Source organism: Podarcis raffonei, chromosome 3, assembly GCF_027172205.1.
Source record: "Podarcis raffonei isolate rPodRaf1 chromosome 3, rPodRaf1.pri, whole genome shotgun sequence".
Taxonomy (NCBI): domain Eukaryota; kingdom Metazoa; phylum Chordata; class Lepidosauria; order Squamata; family Lacertidae; genus Podarcis; species Podarcis raffonei.
In genome coordinates, this window is record NC_070604.1 from 35,138,384 (window position 1) to 35,154,166 (window position 15,783).

Consider the following 15,783-nt stretch of genomic DNA (forward strand, 5'->3'; position numbering starts at 1 on the left):
ATTTTACTGATGGATTGTTTAAGAAGGCATGTAGTTGATGATGTGTTAGCCAAGGTATTTGGGTGTCTCCCAGTTTGTTGTGTGTTTCTTGTGTTGGTATGGGTTTGTTATTTTTGTAGCAGTCTTTTAGACAGTGTAGACCAGCGGTCAGAAACCTAAGGCCCATGGGCCAGAAGCGGCCCGCAGAGGTCATTTGACTGGCCCCAAGCCACCCCCGAACAGATCTGCCCGCTCACATACTGCGCTAAAGCAGCGCAGTGTGGGGACTCGCTTCCGTGGCGCCAAAAATCGCATCTGAAAATCGGGGGGTGCGCAATCCGGCCTACAGAGGGATCTCTGCGGGACCGATCTGACCCAGGCAAGATAAACCTTGGTGACCCCTGGTGTAGACCTTTGGTTTGCCAGGTTTTTATTTGGAGGTTTTGTGCTGCATGTTGGAATAGTGGGTGATATGCCAGGGGGGTTAGTGGGGATGGGGATGGGGATAGCCATAGTGATAATTTGCCTACTTTTCCCTTCCATGATTTAAGCATGGACTGTGTGAACCTGTTCAGTGTTGTGGGGATTTTCTTTCGTTTGTTCTAGAGAAATGGGTATGCTGTTGTGAGGATGTTCAGGTGGGTTGCGGGAGGTGTACAGATTGGAGTAAAATTCAGCAAATTCAGAGGTTATTTATTTTGGCAGAGAATGTTATGTTACGGGTTTTTTTTAGTGACACAATGTATTCTTGTTTTGAGTTATTTTTTCCTGCATCTGTTTGCTAATAGACTGGAGTTCTTCCCTCCATATTTGTAAAAGTGTTGTTTAGAGTATAGGATGTTAATCATTGTTCTAGAGAGTCAATTTCCCTTCTTTTTCATTCTATGAGTTTAAGTAGCTTTTTGGCTCCTGCTTGTAGTTTGATGAGATGGTTGTAATTTGTTGTTCTAATTTACCCATTTTTGAGGAGCTTTGTTTTTTAAGGGATGCCCTCTCCTTTATGCAGGCTCATCTGATTACGGCTTTCATTGTGTCCGGGGGGGGGGGGGGTATGTCACCCACATCATTGTCCATAAAGTAGTTTTGAAGAGACTCTTTTTAGCTACTTGGTTTGTGGTTAGGATGGGGCTGAAGGACCATGATGGGGGTAGTTTGTGCTTCCTCTCCTGAGGGTAGAGTCTACTGGGGTGTGGTCTGTGATTTTAATGTTACCAGTGTTTGTTGTTTCTACCGGGGGGAATCAGGCCTTGTGTGAGCAGAATGCTGTCCAGTTTGGACATTGTTGCCTTTATCTTGTTGGTATGCAGTTGGCGAATAATGTTCTGTAGAACATAATTCACATGAATAATAAAAACTCAACTCAACAAGTGGAAAAATTGCTTTTATTACCACAAAATCTTAAAAAAAATTTTTACCTTGAATGTCAAGCATATTACTAATGACAGAAAACAACAACAACAAAAGGCCAGTTATAAAGCTTTGCATAGGTGCAATAAAAGACTTTCTGCGTTAAAGCTTAAAATAGCGTCAACTTCAGATAGAAATTGTACAACTGAATTTATTAGGATGCCAGCAGTGCTTCTTGATTGCATCTTGTTTTACAAAATAAACACAGAAATGCCTTAATTAAAATGTACAAAGAAGCAGCATAAAGAACACTGTAGTTATGTAGTAAGCATAAAGCACAGCTTGTAAACTTTTGTTTGACAACCGCAGTCCTATGGAGCATAGCAAAAACACCCAGTTCTATAGTCAGCTGAAAAAAATTAAATATGGTTAAGCTTGGTTGTGCAACAGTATGATAAAAAAAATTGGCCATAATATAATTAGAAACCTTTTTTATATAAAAAAAATGCATTTTTAAGTTTTTTAAGGTGCCTCTGGAGGTTTCTTTACTTGTAGATGGAAATGTATAATTGGATAGTTGCATGGTTATTTTGAGGACAACATGGGGGTTGTTGTTTTTTATAAAAAAAGACTTGGATTCATACATTTTTCAAAAGAAAACGGTTAACCAGAAAAATATGAAACATACACAAATGGATGAAATCGACAAACGAAATAAAAACCAGCCATGTTCCATTAAAATTCAGATGCTGCATATTTAGGCTGGATAGAAAATATTTCACAGTGGTATACAGCTGATCATGAAACATCGAGGACCCAATCCAGGTTCCAGCAGTGTTGCCAATGGACTTCAACAGTATCATTCAGTTAAAATTCACTCTCCAATCCAGATAAAGCTAGTCATGACTGATAGAAATGGGATTTAAATAAAAGACAACTATGTGGTTTCATTGTATTTAAATGTACAGTGATAACTAAGCTTAACTGGATGGGGGAGCATGTTATTTGATCAGCCCATAGGCCCAACACATATTTAGAGTCTTAAATTTAATATGGAATATTTTGCCATATTACATTACACATCAGAGGTACTTTAGTTTCTGGGAAAGAGGATTATTGCCAGTCATCTTCCTGAGACTTGAAAGATTGTTGAAGACAAGCACCAGGTCTAGTCTGCCACTAACACATCCCAAATTAATAGTTTGGTCCTTTTCTAAACGGATCTCTTCCTACAATTACACTAAAGCATAAAGACGGGTCACAGATGCCAGGTGGTCCAGTTTGTCCAGGATTTCCAGGATTTCCACGGTCTCCATCTTTACCTGGCTTCCCAGGTTCTCCACGATATCCTTCTTTACTTATCCCAGGTGGACCTTCAGGACCTTTAACAATATATGAAATATATACATGGAGTGTTTTTAGTGCCGGTAAGGTATTACAATTTATTAAAGATTTCTAGCATGATCCACCCTGCCTGATTAAGTATTTACTTTTTTAGGTTTAAAGGCACTGACATGAACAACACATGAAAGTGCCTTGGTTGTTGCAGTAAGAGAGGAGTCTGTGCCACCCTGGCAGCCCTAGTAGTGGCACAGGAGCATCGTCCAGAAAGCTGATGTCCGTCATCCCTGAGCAAAAAGAACTGGAGCTCTGCTAAGGTGCAGCAGTGGACTTGATGTGCATCAATAAAGTGAGATGGCATCCTGGTAAGACAATGTTTGTGAGCAGTTCCCAGATCTGATAAATAGACCAGCTGCCTGCCCTGGATGGGGTTACACTGCTCCTTGAGGAGCAGATATGTAGCTTGGGAATGCTCCTGGTTTCCTCTTTGTCACCAGAAGCCCAGGTAGCTTCACTGTGTATTCTGCAAGCTTTGACCACTGTGGCAGCTCCGGTTGTTTCTGAATTGGGATAGTTCGGCTTTGGTAGTCGAGGCGCTGGTTTTTTACTGGATTACTGCAATGCAACCTTATGTGGAGCTTTCCTTAAGGTTAGCCTGGGCACTGTAGCTAGTGCAGAATGCTGCAGAAAGAAGGGATTGCCCTACTGACAGTACATAAAACCTGTGCTGAAAGAGCAGCACTGGTTGCCAACAGGCACTGCAGGGGTTTTGATGAGATGACCTTTGGGGTCCCTTTCCAACTCTACAGTACCTTGCCTCTATGTGGAGACCTGTCCAACTTGGGACATCGTTACCTCTGGAAGCACCTTAGCTTGTTTACTCCAGCCTAGTCACTTTGATCCTCGGGCAGGATACCTTTCATAGTGCCATAAGCTTCCAAGCCTTGTGCCCACTAAGACCAGGGCCTTTAATGTGGCAGCACCTGCCCCCTGGATTACCCTCCCAATGATAATCAGGAAGGCAGCTATGATACTGGTACTAAGGTGCCTACTTAAAATTCATCTGTTCACCCAGCTTTTCCCTGAGGAACAACTAGCTATGTAGATGCATTAAGATGATCTACTGATTTGATTTTTAAATTCCAAGCCGCAGTACTGATGGCTGCTTATGTGGAAAAGTCCCACTAAAGCCAACGTAAGTGACTCTTTGAAAGGGTCAGCTAAGAAGTGCAATCTTAGAGCACGTTAGCTCCAAAGCTTTCTGGCTTCTCCAAACAATACCTGGAGGTCCTGGAGGTCCTTGCACCCCAGGGACCCCAACTCCTTGGCTTCCTTTAGCTCCATTTTTTCCTGGTAGTCCTGTAAAGTGCCAGACATAAAATACATATTGTCAGTAGTTCCCAAAGTGTGCACTAAGACATACCGGTGTACTGGGGGGGGGGGAGAATTCCCATAAGCTCAGAGTTCCTATTTTGGCATGACTGAACACTATCACCCTGCCTCCATCTAATTAGATTCTGAAGGGGAAATTATGCTGCTTTTCTGCATTGGGTGTGATTTGACCATTGAACCACTTTGCATGCAAACATGCATCAGAATTCTGCAGCCTCAGACGAGGCTGTCCATAGGTCTGCCTGAGTCACTGTTCTGGTGTCACCTCCTGCCAATCAGAGATGTGCCAAAATCAGTAATTTCTGCAGAAATGCAGTGATGGGCTTTTCTGAGTGCTGGTAAGTTTCACATTATAAAAATATCCTTTGGCCCTGTAAAAATCAAGTGTGCCTCCAATTTTAATTCAGGAACAAAGTGTGTCAACATGCATCAGGAGTATATGGTACTTTTTTTTAAGGATAGAAAGGCAGAATTAGAGAGGCGACATATGATATAATTGTGCCCTAGGACTCAGGAGACTGAAGTGAAAATCCCAACTGGAAGCTCAATGGGTGACCCTGGGCTCACACTCAGTCATAACCTGCCTCACAGGATTGTCGTGAGGATCAAATGAAGGAAACAGTTCTGATATAGCAGAATATAAAAACAATAAATAAAATAACTATCATGATGAAAGAGGCTAAGATCATAAGTGGTGTGAAAAATTTCACATGCACTGAAGACAGATGATAATCAGATAAAAATTCTGAAATGTGAAACAGACAAAATTGTATCCACACTGCACATTGTAATTACTGTTTATGTTTTCAGACCACATACTTCAATTAACGATGTGCTTAAAATTATCTGGTGGTTCATGGATATATTACATTTTAAAAACTGTAAAAGTAGAAAAGAAAGGCAACAATAATAACTGAAAAAGTACTCAGTTCATGTAATGACCATTGGAGAAGAAGGTTCAAGTTTTAAGAACACAATTAGCACATTGGTACATAAAACTTTGAGAAAAATGACAGCTACTGAATAAGAACATGTAGGGCATGCATCCCCAAACTTGGCCCTCCAGATGTTTTGAGACTACAATTCCCATCATCCCTGACCACTGGTCCTGTTAGCTAGGGATGATGGGAGTTATAGTCCCAAAACATCTAGAGGGCCAAGTTTGGGGATGCATGCCCTACACCCACTTGCTTCAGAGTGAGCCCCACTGCACTCTGGGGTTTACTTCTGAGTAGACATATGTAAAAATTTGTTCCTTGATAGGGTTGGGCTGTTTTAATGGTGTTGGGTTTTGTTTTTGGTTGTTCATGGTTTGGTTTGGTTCAGACGTTTATAGTACCTCTTTAAACAGGTGGTTTTGCTTTCATCAAAAATACTTTCCACATAATTGCTCTCTCTTGGCTAATGAAGAAAAGAGCTCTCATGGGGTAAGTGGCAGATTTCCCAGGCTTTCCAGCTTAAAACATATGCACCCAATTCCTCAAGTAGGTGGAATAAAGATTAACAGGGCAGGGGGAGAATGAATCTGTCCCCAAATTTCCCTTAGAACCCCCAGTTTGGGGCCTCATCCAGCCTACCAAAGCATTTTTTCCCCTTCCTCCCCTGATCCCACCAAATTTGGTGGCAGTAGCAACAAATAATTACATATAGATATATTTAAAACAGACACAACACTGGGGTATGTAGAGCCCAGCACCCTGATGGGGATACAAATCACCACCTCCCCAGTCATCTTATTGATGTGATAAATAGAGGGGAGTGATACATTCCTCTTTCTCAGCTGATTAGCATGAAGGACTGGCTGCCTAGCTGGGTGTGCATGTGTTCAAGTAGGAGCGTGGGGTGTGGTCACACCTACATTCAGCCACACTCATTGCTGCCATGTGACCCTCAGAAGGAGTGCATGTGGTCACTGAGCCAAAAAAAGTTTAGCCGCCAATGTCCTAGAAAAACTGTACATATGAAACTGTACAATTTAAATGAATACACACACAACAGCAGACAATGCCTGAAGCAATGTTACAGAAGCACTATTTCTTTATTTGATCAATTTGCCTGTCAATAGAATGGGCAAACGCATGTGTTTTAACGAACAAAGCCCAAGCTGCGACAGTTTAAAAGATAGTAACACTTTCATTTCTCTTGATTTAGACCTTCCTCCTAGTATCCTAAGGGATATGATAGGATTGAACCATGAAAGGAACAGGATTCGGAAATGTAAACCTTCATGCACTTCAAATTAAAGTGTTAATGTAATCCTCCTACTAATGGTAAGCAGAGCTATGTGCAACCATTTCACCACAATGTTTGGTTCATGGAACATATTTTGGGGGAGGGGGCAAACAATATAATCTACATTTTTTTTAGCAGTTGGTTAGGTGGAGGGTAAGATATTCCTTCACTAAAATAGAACCCCATCTTTAGTAAAAGACACTGTCTTAAAAAACAGACAATCAGAATGTTTAAAGCAGCAGCTCTGTAGAAACTTGCTAGCCCATTGTGCCTGATGTGAAGACAGTATGGTGAAGATTATAATTCAAAGGCCCTAAATCCCTCTGCAGGTAGCTTTCCAAATATGCATACTTATTTGGGTTTCAGCTCCATTGAGACAGCAAGATATACTTCCAAGCTATAGAATAGCAATCGTATTACAGACTTATTTCATGGTTAGTTCGATTGAAGTGTGGGCAATAACACAAAATTCTCCTTCTGAAACCCCAGAGAGCCACTGCCCACCAGTGTAGACCACACTGAGTTAGATGGACTTAGTATAAGGCAGCTTCAATCCCTTTGAGTTTTTTAATAAGAGAAGAAGAGGAGCCCGATTGAGAATGGAGAGATAATGCAACCTGGAGGCTCTATGGATTGCCTGTGGCAAACATGTTGCCCCTGCTGACTGACAATGTGCAAGCTCAAGTTTTTCACACCCTCCAGTTCAATTCCTATTCAGTACAGATCTCTAGGCTGGAAAGAGAATTTTGTTTCATGAGGCATACAGACAATTACCTTTTGGTCCACGAGATCCGTGACGCCCAGGAGCTCCTGTCAGGCCCGGAACACCATCATTTCCTGGCAAGCCAGGAAATCCTCGAGGACCTTCTTGGCCAGGTGGGCCTGGTGGACCAGGAGGCCCTGGGGAAGGGCCATGAGACTGGCAATGATCACAGTGTTGTAGCCTCCCATTCTGAAGTATTGTAGGCAACTGGGCTAAGGGGAATTCAGATAAAAATGCTTAGACCAAAGGCAGCATATCCTCACCATCAATACACAAGCTAACCAAACACCAAACCATATCAAATTGTTTGAAAATATTATTGCATCTTGGTCAAATTGAGATCTAGTTATGCCAAGTAATTAAAAAAGCTCCACTTAGTACAGTGGGATATTTATGCACATGCTCACCCCTTGAGATCAGTCAGATTTAAATTTCCTTAGTTTTGACTGTGTCATGCCCACCATGTATTCCCTTTAAACCTATGCACACTGTAGAGCAGGGGTGGAGAACCTCCAGTTCACAGCCAGATTTGGCCAACCTGGTCTCCCCACTTGGCCTGCAAGGCTCTTCCAGGAAAGCCACACTCACCTGCTCTATCCCTGAAGTCATATATGATGAATGCAGGGCTTGAACAAAAGGGGATTTGCAGGAACTGCCAAACCCTGCTTCCCAAACCCTTGCTACCCCTACACATGGCACTTGCATGCAGGGCTTCCCAAACACTCATCAGCTGGTTCTCAGGCATTTGAGAAGCCTTGTGCACAGGGCTGAGCAAGCCCTTTCAACTATCTCCCCTTACGCCTACAGATCAACTTTGATAGGTGTCAAGCACCTGTCCAGATTGGCCCCTAAGGGTGGTGTGCAGGAAGATAAAGATCTGGCTCACTGGGCCAGAAAGGTTCTCCACCCCACTGTAGGAAATTTAGGCACATGTCCTCAAGTTCACACAGGTGCATCCCAGGAAGGTGACTACAGTGCAGAACTGTGAATCAACAGGGGGACTCACTTCTCAGCACATCTGCACAAACTTGCCGAATAAATTCTTCAGAAAAGCCTCTTCCCTAAATTGAACAGAGAAGCATTAAAAAGGTGACATGGGTTCATTTTAAAAAAGAAATTGGTCAGCATGAAAAAAGTCATCTCAGGTGGCATACATACAGGTTTTCCATCTGCCCCCGGAGTTCCTGGAGATCCCCTCTCTCCTTGTCCTCCTCTTGGGCCTGGTGGGCCAATCAAACCAGTAACTCCTGGTTCTCCCTTCTGCCCAGTGAAGCCACTCATGCCAGGATCTCCTTTCTCGCCTTTCTGAAATCAAAGGTAATAACTGCAATAGCCAACACCTGACAACTCACGGTGAGCATGTTTTCATTTTTTTAATGAAAAATATGCACGCTATAATATGCATGAACAAAAAAGAAAAGAAAATATTTTTATTAGCAAGTTTCTCTCTGTCTATGAGGTAACATCTAAATCCCAATGAAACCATTTCATATACTAGTCCAGCTTCCTGCAGCCTTGTTCCTTCTAGATGTTTTGGGCTACAATTGCCATCATTCCTGTCCAATGGGATATGATGGGGGTGACTGATAGGAGCTGAGAGCCGAACAACAGCTGGAGGGCACCAGGTTGAGGAAGGGTACACTAAGTCAATGTTAAACATTCCTGATTGATGCAAGAACAAGAAAATGGATTGTTTTCTCTACAATCCCAGTGGACTCTTTTCATGATTAAAGTAACAACAGGAGACCACCTAGCCTGTCATGGAACCTGGAAAAGATTAAAACCCAGAGGCACAGGTGATGTGAAAGGAAAACCACCGAGATAATTAATCGTATCCAGGGGACATTACTAAATGAAGTTATGTTAATAAAGGGGGAATAATTAAAGCCACAAAGCCTCATCAAAGTGAGTTGCCTGTGTTTAAGCTCATTGTTTTTCCATAGGCTCAAAATGTGCTTAACTTCTATGCTGGACTGTGACCTACAATGAGTTCTACAATTTTTAAAAATAAAGCCAAAGCCACTTCAGTCACAATGGATTAGATTCTATAATCATTACAACATTCCCAACCTCTGTATTCTGTTTTGCTATGGCTTTTTATAGCTTTTATATTGTTCAAATATATCTTATTAGCTGGGTATAACAACCCCATTTCAATTTTCTAGCCAAATGGAATAATGTAAAGCCACAGATGTGCCAGGAATAGGTTGGCAGACCTTATACAGACTTTTTGCTTATAAGACACCTGGTGGTTATTTGAAGAGCATCTTAGGAGACATTATGAACATTAAAAAAAAAAAAGCACACAGTGGACTAATTTGCTTACAATGCTAAGTCATGGTTAACGTAAGCCAAGGTTTATTAACCAAAAACAAATCATGGCTTATGAGTGTGGTTTGTCATGGCTACTAAACCACAGCAAAGCAAAGCAAATTAATCTTTGGTCTTCAGCTAATAGGTCAAGGGGACGCGGGTGGCACTGTGGGTTAAACCACAGAGCCTAGGACTTGCCGATCAGAAGGTTGAAGGTTCGAATCCCTGCGACGGGGTGAGCTCCCGTTGCTCGGTCCCTGCTCCTGCCAACCTAGCAGTTCGAAAGCACATCAAAGTGCAAGCAGATAAATAGGTACCGCTCCGGCAGGAAGGTAAACGGCGTTTCCGTGCGCTGCTCTGGTTCACCAGAAGCGGTTTAGTCATGCTGGCCACATGACCTGGAAGCTGTACGCCAGCTCTCTCGGCCAATAAAGCGAGATGAGTGCTACAACCCCAGAGTCGGCCATGACTGGACCTAATGGTCAGGGGTCCCCTTTACCCTTTACCTAGTCGAGACCACTGCAGGGTCATAGTCTAATCTGAAGTGGGTGACAACAGCAGCACTACCACCATACAATTGTATGGTAAAAAGAAGATATGGGTCCCCAGATGCAAATTTGGGTTAAAGGTGGTTCAGTTAACCACAGATAAGTGTAATGTGAGAACCAGGCCAGTGTAGCTCATTAGTTAGTTTAGCCGCCTTGGCACTGACTGTTTATCAAATGGATGTAAGCCATGCAAATGTATGTATACACAAGTGGGGCCTGCATTCAAAAAATGTTTTGGTATGTTCTTCCTTCTACAAGGAGCGCTTCTGTTCAGGGTTCCAGTCGCTCATTCCCTGAAAACAAGCGATTCTACTCATCCAACCCCTCACATTCTCTGTTTCCGCATATATGCCACTGTTACTGAGCATGCTCGGGTCTTCGTTAGACTCTTGTTTCTGTTTCTGTTTTTTTGTTTGTTTTTTAAAAAAAGCTTCCTTGTACTTTTGCAAGTTTTTCTGAACATGCTGATTCATCCAAAGTCTCCCACTTTGTTTGCAATCCTGTCAGCACTCACCATCTGTGTTCACTATTAAAATGAGTGCTATTTATTTATGGAGGCAATTTATACCCTGACTGCCAGTGTTTTGGTCCCCTGTGCAGCATCCATAAATAACAAAGGGCAAAACAAATTTAACACAGTTTAAACCTTTCTGCAGAAACAAAAACCACAGTAATAATAACAGATTCTGTTATCTTTCTGGTACTGGCCAACAGTCTCTGTCTTCTTTACTGTTCATTTGCCAATGTGGAAAAGTCTTAGAAGCGCCTAGAACTACTGTATTTATATCCAAAAAGAAGAGTTTTTACTGTGAGGCTTGTGAATGAAAACTGTAACAGCTTGTAGAACTTGCCAAGAAGCTTACTGAAAGTATATTTTTCAGAAGTGTTTATTTGGCTTTTAATAGCTAGCAACATCCTGTTTGTGACCTTTCTTAGCGACCCTTTACCATTTGGCCGAGACAAAAAGAGACACATTTTTTAAAAATGCTAAAATTGTTATTGATTTGAAAACAAAACAAAACTGTGCATTAAAAGATTCCTGCATATTTAAAAAGCTGCAACAAAAAATATTGACATAAAATCTGAAAATAAAACCGTAACTTAATAATGCACAGGATATATTTATTTAAGAGTATACACAGCATCAGACTAAGTTGAAAGCCTACTATGCCATTCCCTAAATGTCCGGTGCTGTCTCTCAGCCTAGCCAACATTGCAAGGCTCTGTGAACTTAAAAGAAAGGGGGAGGCAATTGCCACGAATGGCAGCTCCAGTCATGGAAGGTGTCTCCAGCTGATATTGGAAGAATCCCTTTCCAATCCCCAGCAGCACAAACCACCCATTCAAGAGGGTCCTCTGACCCTCAGTGGAGCATTTTCAGAGGCCAGGAAAGCTGTTGTGGGGAGCATAGGGAAAGGGAAATCAGCTTCCACCAGCCCCATTACATGCGCTTAACTCCAACCTTACAGACAGTAACGAACATGGACTTAACCCCATAGATTTCAATAGATCTACTCTGAGTATGACTTAGTTGGATATCATCATTAACGTTAAATACTGACTAACTTCCGGCTACAAGGATTGTTAGTAAAGTTGTTGAAATCTAGTATTTTTCACTTCCTTTCTGCTATGTCTAAAGTGTCCCACTATCAGGAATGTGTTTCTCAACTTTTAAATGTGAACTTTCTGCAATCAGTTGGAAGCCACCATGCTTGGCATATAGCTGAACATTTCCCCCCCTTTCCATTCTACCTGATGAATTCTATAAAATGTTAAAGCTTCCCTCGCCCTACACATCCTTAAGTTGATAAAAACAAATTAAAAATCCCTTTTGTTCTGAACATATTTCTGAGGGCAGATTAAACAAAGCCAAAACACAGAGCACATGTGAATTATGTTATCTGAAAAGGTCTTCAGATATTATATTCACTTACACAGCATACAAATGATAAATTATCAAAAACTATTCAAAATCATTGTAAATTACAATCAAATAATAATACTGAAAAGTTGGGGTTGTGACCTGGCAACATATTTATTATTTATTGAAAGCATGTATCTTGCTTTTTTATTGGCTTTTTTAAAAAAAAGCACTCAAAAGTATTTTTATCAACGAAATTAAAACCAACAGCCAGCACAAAATGCATGCTAAAATGAAGCAGTCAAAAAGACAGGGAAAGCAGATGTCGGGGCATATGAAACAGCAACACAAACACATACCTGTCCTTCAGCTCCAGTTAATCCTGTGTCGCCCTTTAGGAATCAAAATTTCAGAAGATATTAATAAACGGATGCAGAGTTATTGCTATGTTGCTTCAAATCTAAAAACATAAGGCTAAACTATATAAAAATAAATATTGTATTAAAATGTCATATGCTAGAGAAATACCCTCCAAAACACAGCTTCATGCTAGCCAAGCATCTAGTGATATGTAATATTTATTGATGCTGTTATCTAAGGGCTCAAAACATCCCCCCCCCAACTCACTCTGTAATTTTAAAGGAAGGGGAAGGAAGGCCACCCTATTTCAGAGATATGTGCCCTAGTTGGCTCCAGATCTATTAGTATTACTCTGCTCAGAAGGTGCTTTTGCTAAAGGAAGGTAATGAGGCAATTTTTGTCAATTATTTAAATAAGGGGAAAAGTTTACCTTCTGGCCTGCAGTACCTGATCTGCCACTTTCTCCCTTCTGACCCTTTAAAAAAAGAGGCATTACAAAATAATTATTTTAATTATATGAAAAAGTGTGTTGTTTGCATTTATTAACATGTCCCTTTCCCCAATACTTCAAAACAGCTGGCAATTGACAAGCCAAAATCATATAATACATCCACTATCTGTAGAAAACAACAACCAACACATCAGAAATGTAAAGCCCCCAAGTAAAAAATAAAATAAAAACAGCAGAATTAGAAATAACCTGCTTCGAAGGAGCATATAAACTAGGTTACAACAGACACAAGTTGGACATCTCCAAGAAGGTGTTATCATCTTCAAGGAGATGTATCACCACCACAAAAAAGTCTCTTTCTTTTTCCCACAAACCTCACTGCCAAAGGTGGAAAGACTGGTAAAATACCCTCTGATGCCATCAAGCATCATCTTGGGGCAAGCATCCTTCAGATGTCCTGGAACTAGGCCATTTAGTGCTTTAGAGATGAAAACCAGTTGTTTGAATTGCAAACTGAAGATGTGTGTGGCTTTTTTCAGGGGGAACTCACAGGAACTCAGTTCTGGCACCTCTCAGATGGGCTCCATTGCCATTATAAGAGAACAAGGGAGGTGTTCATGGTGAGTTCTGGCACATCTTTTCCTAGAAAAATAGCTCTGTATATGTTTGTGTGTGTGTGTGTGTGTGCACGAGTACGCATACACACACACACACACACACACACACACACACACACACATTTTGGTCTTGAAAGGCAGCACCACATACAAAACATTACATTGATCAAGAACTGGCATGTCATTCAGTCAATCTTCTGTTATTTGACAACGATCGAATATTCCATGAAGCTGAAGATCAATTGCCTGTTTTACCCAACTGCCTTTAGGAACTAAATTTTGTTTTGAGTAGTAGCGGCTTAATTTCTCCTTTAGAAATCAACCCAAACCTATCTGGGTTATTAAAGAATTATGTTTCCATCTATTTTTTAAGTTAAAAAATATTACTGTAATAGGATCATAACTGTTCATTTTCAGATTGATATGGTTAATCCTTTAGATCAGGCTTTGGACTACTTATACCGAGGTTTATTCAAACACCATGACTGCACCATGATGCTGAGGAAAATTCAGCATGCTTGATGTGATCTGTGGCAGGAGTACCCAACATGCTGCCCTCCAGATGTTGCTGAAGCACAACTCCCATCATCCCTCACTATTGGTCATTATAGCTGAGGAGCTGGTGGGAGTTTGAATCCAAGAACATATGGAGGACACCACGTTGGCTACTGCTTGGTCTGTGGGACATACCATGCTCTGACATTTTTTTTTAAGAGTAATTATTTTCATTTAAAAATACTAATGCCATATAGAGTGAACTATCTACAGCAAGCAGGCATTCCAAGTTATTTTAACTGTTGAAAAGTTTATACCTGGATTCCTCTTTCCCCAATGTTTCCTTTATCTCCCTGAAAATAAGAGAAAAAACAACTTCTGTTGAAATGTAAGTGATTATGCACATAGGTGAAATAAAAGCAATACACAAGTATAATATATAAGTTATAATATATGTAGCTACACTAGAGTCACAAAACATCAAACTGTCAGCCACAGAGGCTTTTTCCAACTCCACAAGATCCTTGTGAAAGAAAATGAGAACAGAAATCTTTACATAAGTGTGTTACTGTTTGTGGCAAGGCACTGTGCAATCTCATGCACATAATGGCCACTAGAAGTCTCACTAATCCAAAATGTCCAAGAATGGACAACTTTCATCTAGAATCTCAGTCAGCAATTTCCCCTCTATCTGTTTCTTTGTAATAAAATAATAATCAATTGTGCTTCTCTTTGATCCTTTTCCTCTTAATGCACTGATTTCTATGGGTCAATATTTTTTTTAAAAAGTATGAATAAGAGTAAAACACAAAATGTCAGTAATATTGTAGATAGTAAAACACATGTATCATTTATAAAATTGGGGGGAAAGCATAATGCTGTCATCTCCCTCCCCCCCAAAAAAGTAATGTTTTCTAAATATGCCGTTTAATTTTACTAGCTGTTATATAATCAAGAAGAAAAACTTTTAATTTAATTGTCTGTGGTCCCTATTTCATTTCTTTAGCACAGATAAACTTAAATTAATTTGAATGAAAATCATTATTGTTTAGACAAGTCTACCCAGATGCTTAGAATGTTGAGGTAATTTTAATCGGTTTTAGTATTTTAACTTTTGTATCTTTTGAAGTATGGTTGTAAATTTTCCTTGATTTTACTGCTTTACCTTTTGTAAACAGCTTTGAGGGTTTTCCCCTCCACAATCAAGCAGTGTATAAATTTTATGAAATAAATCTATAATAAAATAAAATAAACTGTGAAAATTAACCCATTGGCATGTATCTCGCAGTCTCTGATTATATACCATATATAATCCAATCCTTGATTCTGGTTGTATCTTCTTTTGAAAGAACTGACAGGAACTAAGGAAGTGTATTGCCAGAGATTAAGAGGTATAGTAGGATTGTGTCTATTTTTCATTAATACAAGTTAGCAGAACAAGCATGGAAACTGGCAGCAGACTCAGAAATTGTGATCCTGAATGGAGGTGATTGTTATCTAGTTCTTAAAGGTAATTACCATGCATTACTCTTATCAGAGTAAACCACTTAGCAGTTATTCCATATATCAGAGTGTTTTAAACAGCAGCAGACATACCTTTAAACCCCGTGTGCCAGGTATCCCGGGATAGCCTGGTTCACCTGAAGTACCTGGTCTTCCTTGTTCTCCCTGAATAATACAACAGCTCTATAAATCTGAGATTATATAATGAATGATTAAAGTATGCATTGCTTTAACCATCCTATATGTACCAAAGAAAAATCACCAACATTTTGCTTTGCTGTTAAGCTTTTCTTAAGCCACTGAAAATAGTAATCTAAATTAAGAAAAACATTGAACTATTTTACAAAGAGGGCCTGGTTCGTGATACAGCAGAGCTATGAGCAGCTCTGCCCACTGTTGAGCTGTTGAGAAGGAAGGGTTCTGTACCTCCTCGTCTTCTTATTCTCCCCTACGTATATAACTCCACTTCACATTTGGCCTGTCTCAGCAAAGAGTGGTTTGGAAATACACATTTGTAAAGATAACCTGTTCTGCTGTGCAAACTTTTTTTTCTTTTTTTAAGAACACAGACAACCATGTTG

General features: G+C 40.4%; 1 protein-coding gene across 1 annotated transcript in view; it reads right to left on the minus strand.

Moving 5' to 3' along the window:
- Positions 1-1,347: 1,347 nt before the first annotated feature.
- Positions 1,348-15,783, minus strand: part of COL21A1 (collagen type XXI alpha 1 chain) — an 85,046-nt gene continuing 70,610 nt past the window's right edge. The window contains exons 22-30 of the mRNA XM_053381091.1: positions 15,296-15,367; positions 14,017-14,052; positions 12,567-12,611; positions 12,136-12,168; positions 8,213-8,359; positions 8,061-8,115; positions 7,066-7,266; positions 3,949-4,026; positions 1,348-2,708 (exon numbers count right to left, since the gene is read on the minus strand). Of these exons, the coding sequence (XP_053237066.1) occupies positions 2,521-2,708; positions 3,949-4,026; positions 7,066-7,266; positions 8,061-8,115; positions 8,213-8,359; positions 12,136-12,168; positions 12,567-12,611; positions 14,017-14,052; positions 15,296-15,367 (855 nt within the window). The 3' untranslated portion in view covers positions 1,348-2,520. The remainder of the gene's footprint in view (positions 2,709-3,948; positions 4,027-7,065; positions 7,267-8,060; positions 8,116-8,212; positions 8,360-12,135; positions 12,169-12,566; positions 12,612-14,016; positions 14,053-15,295; positions 15,368-15,783) is intronic.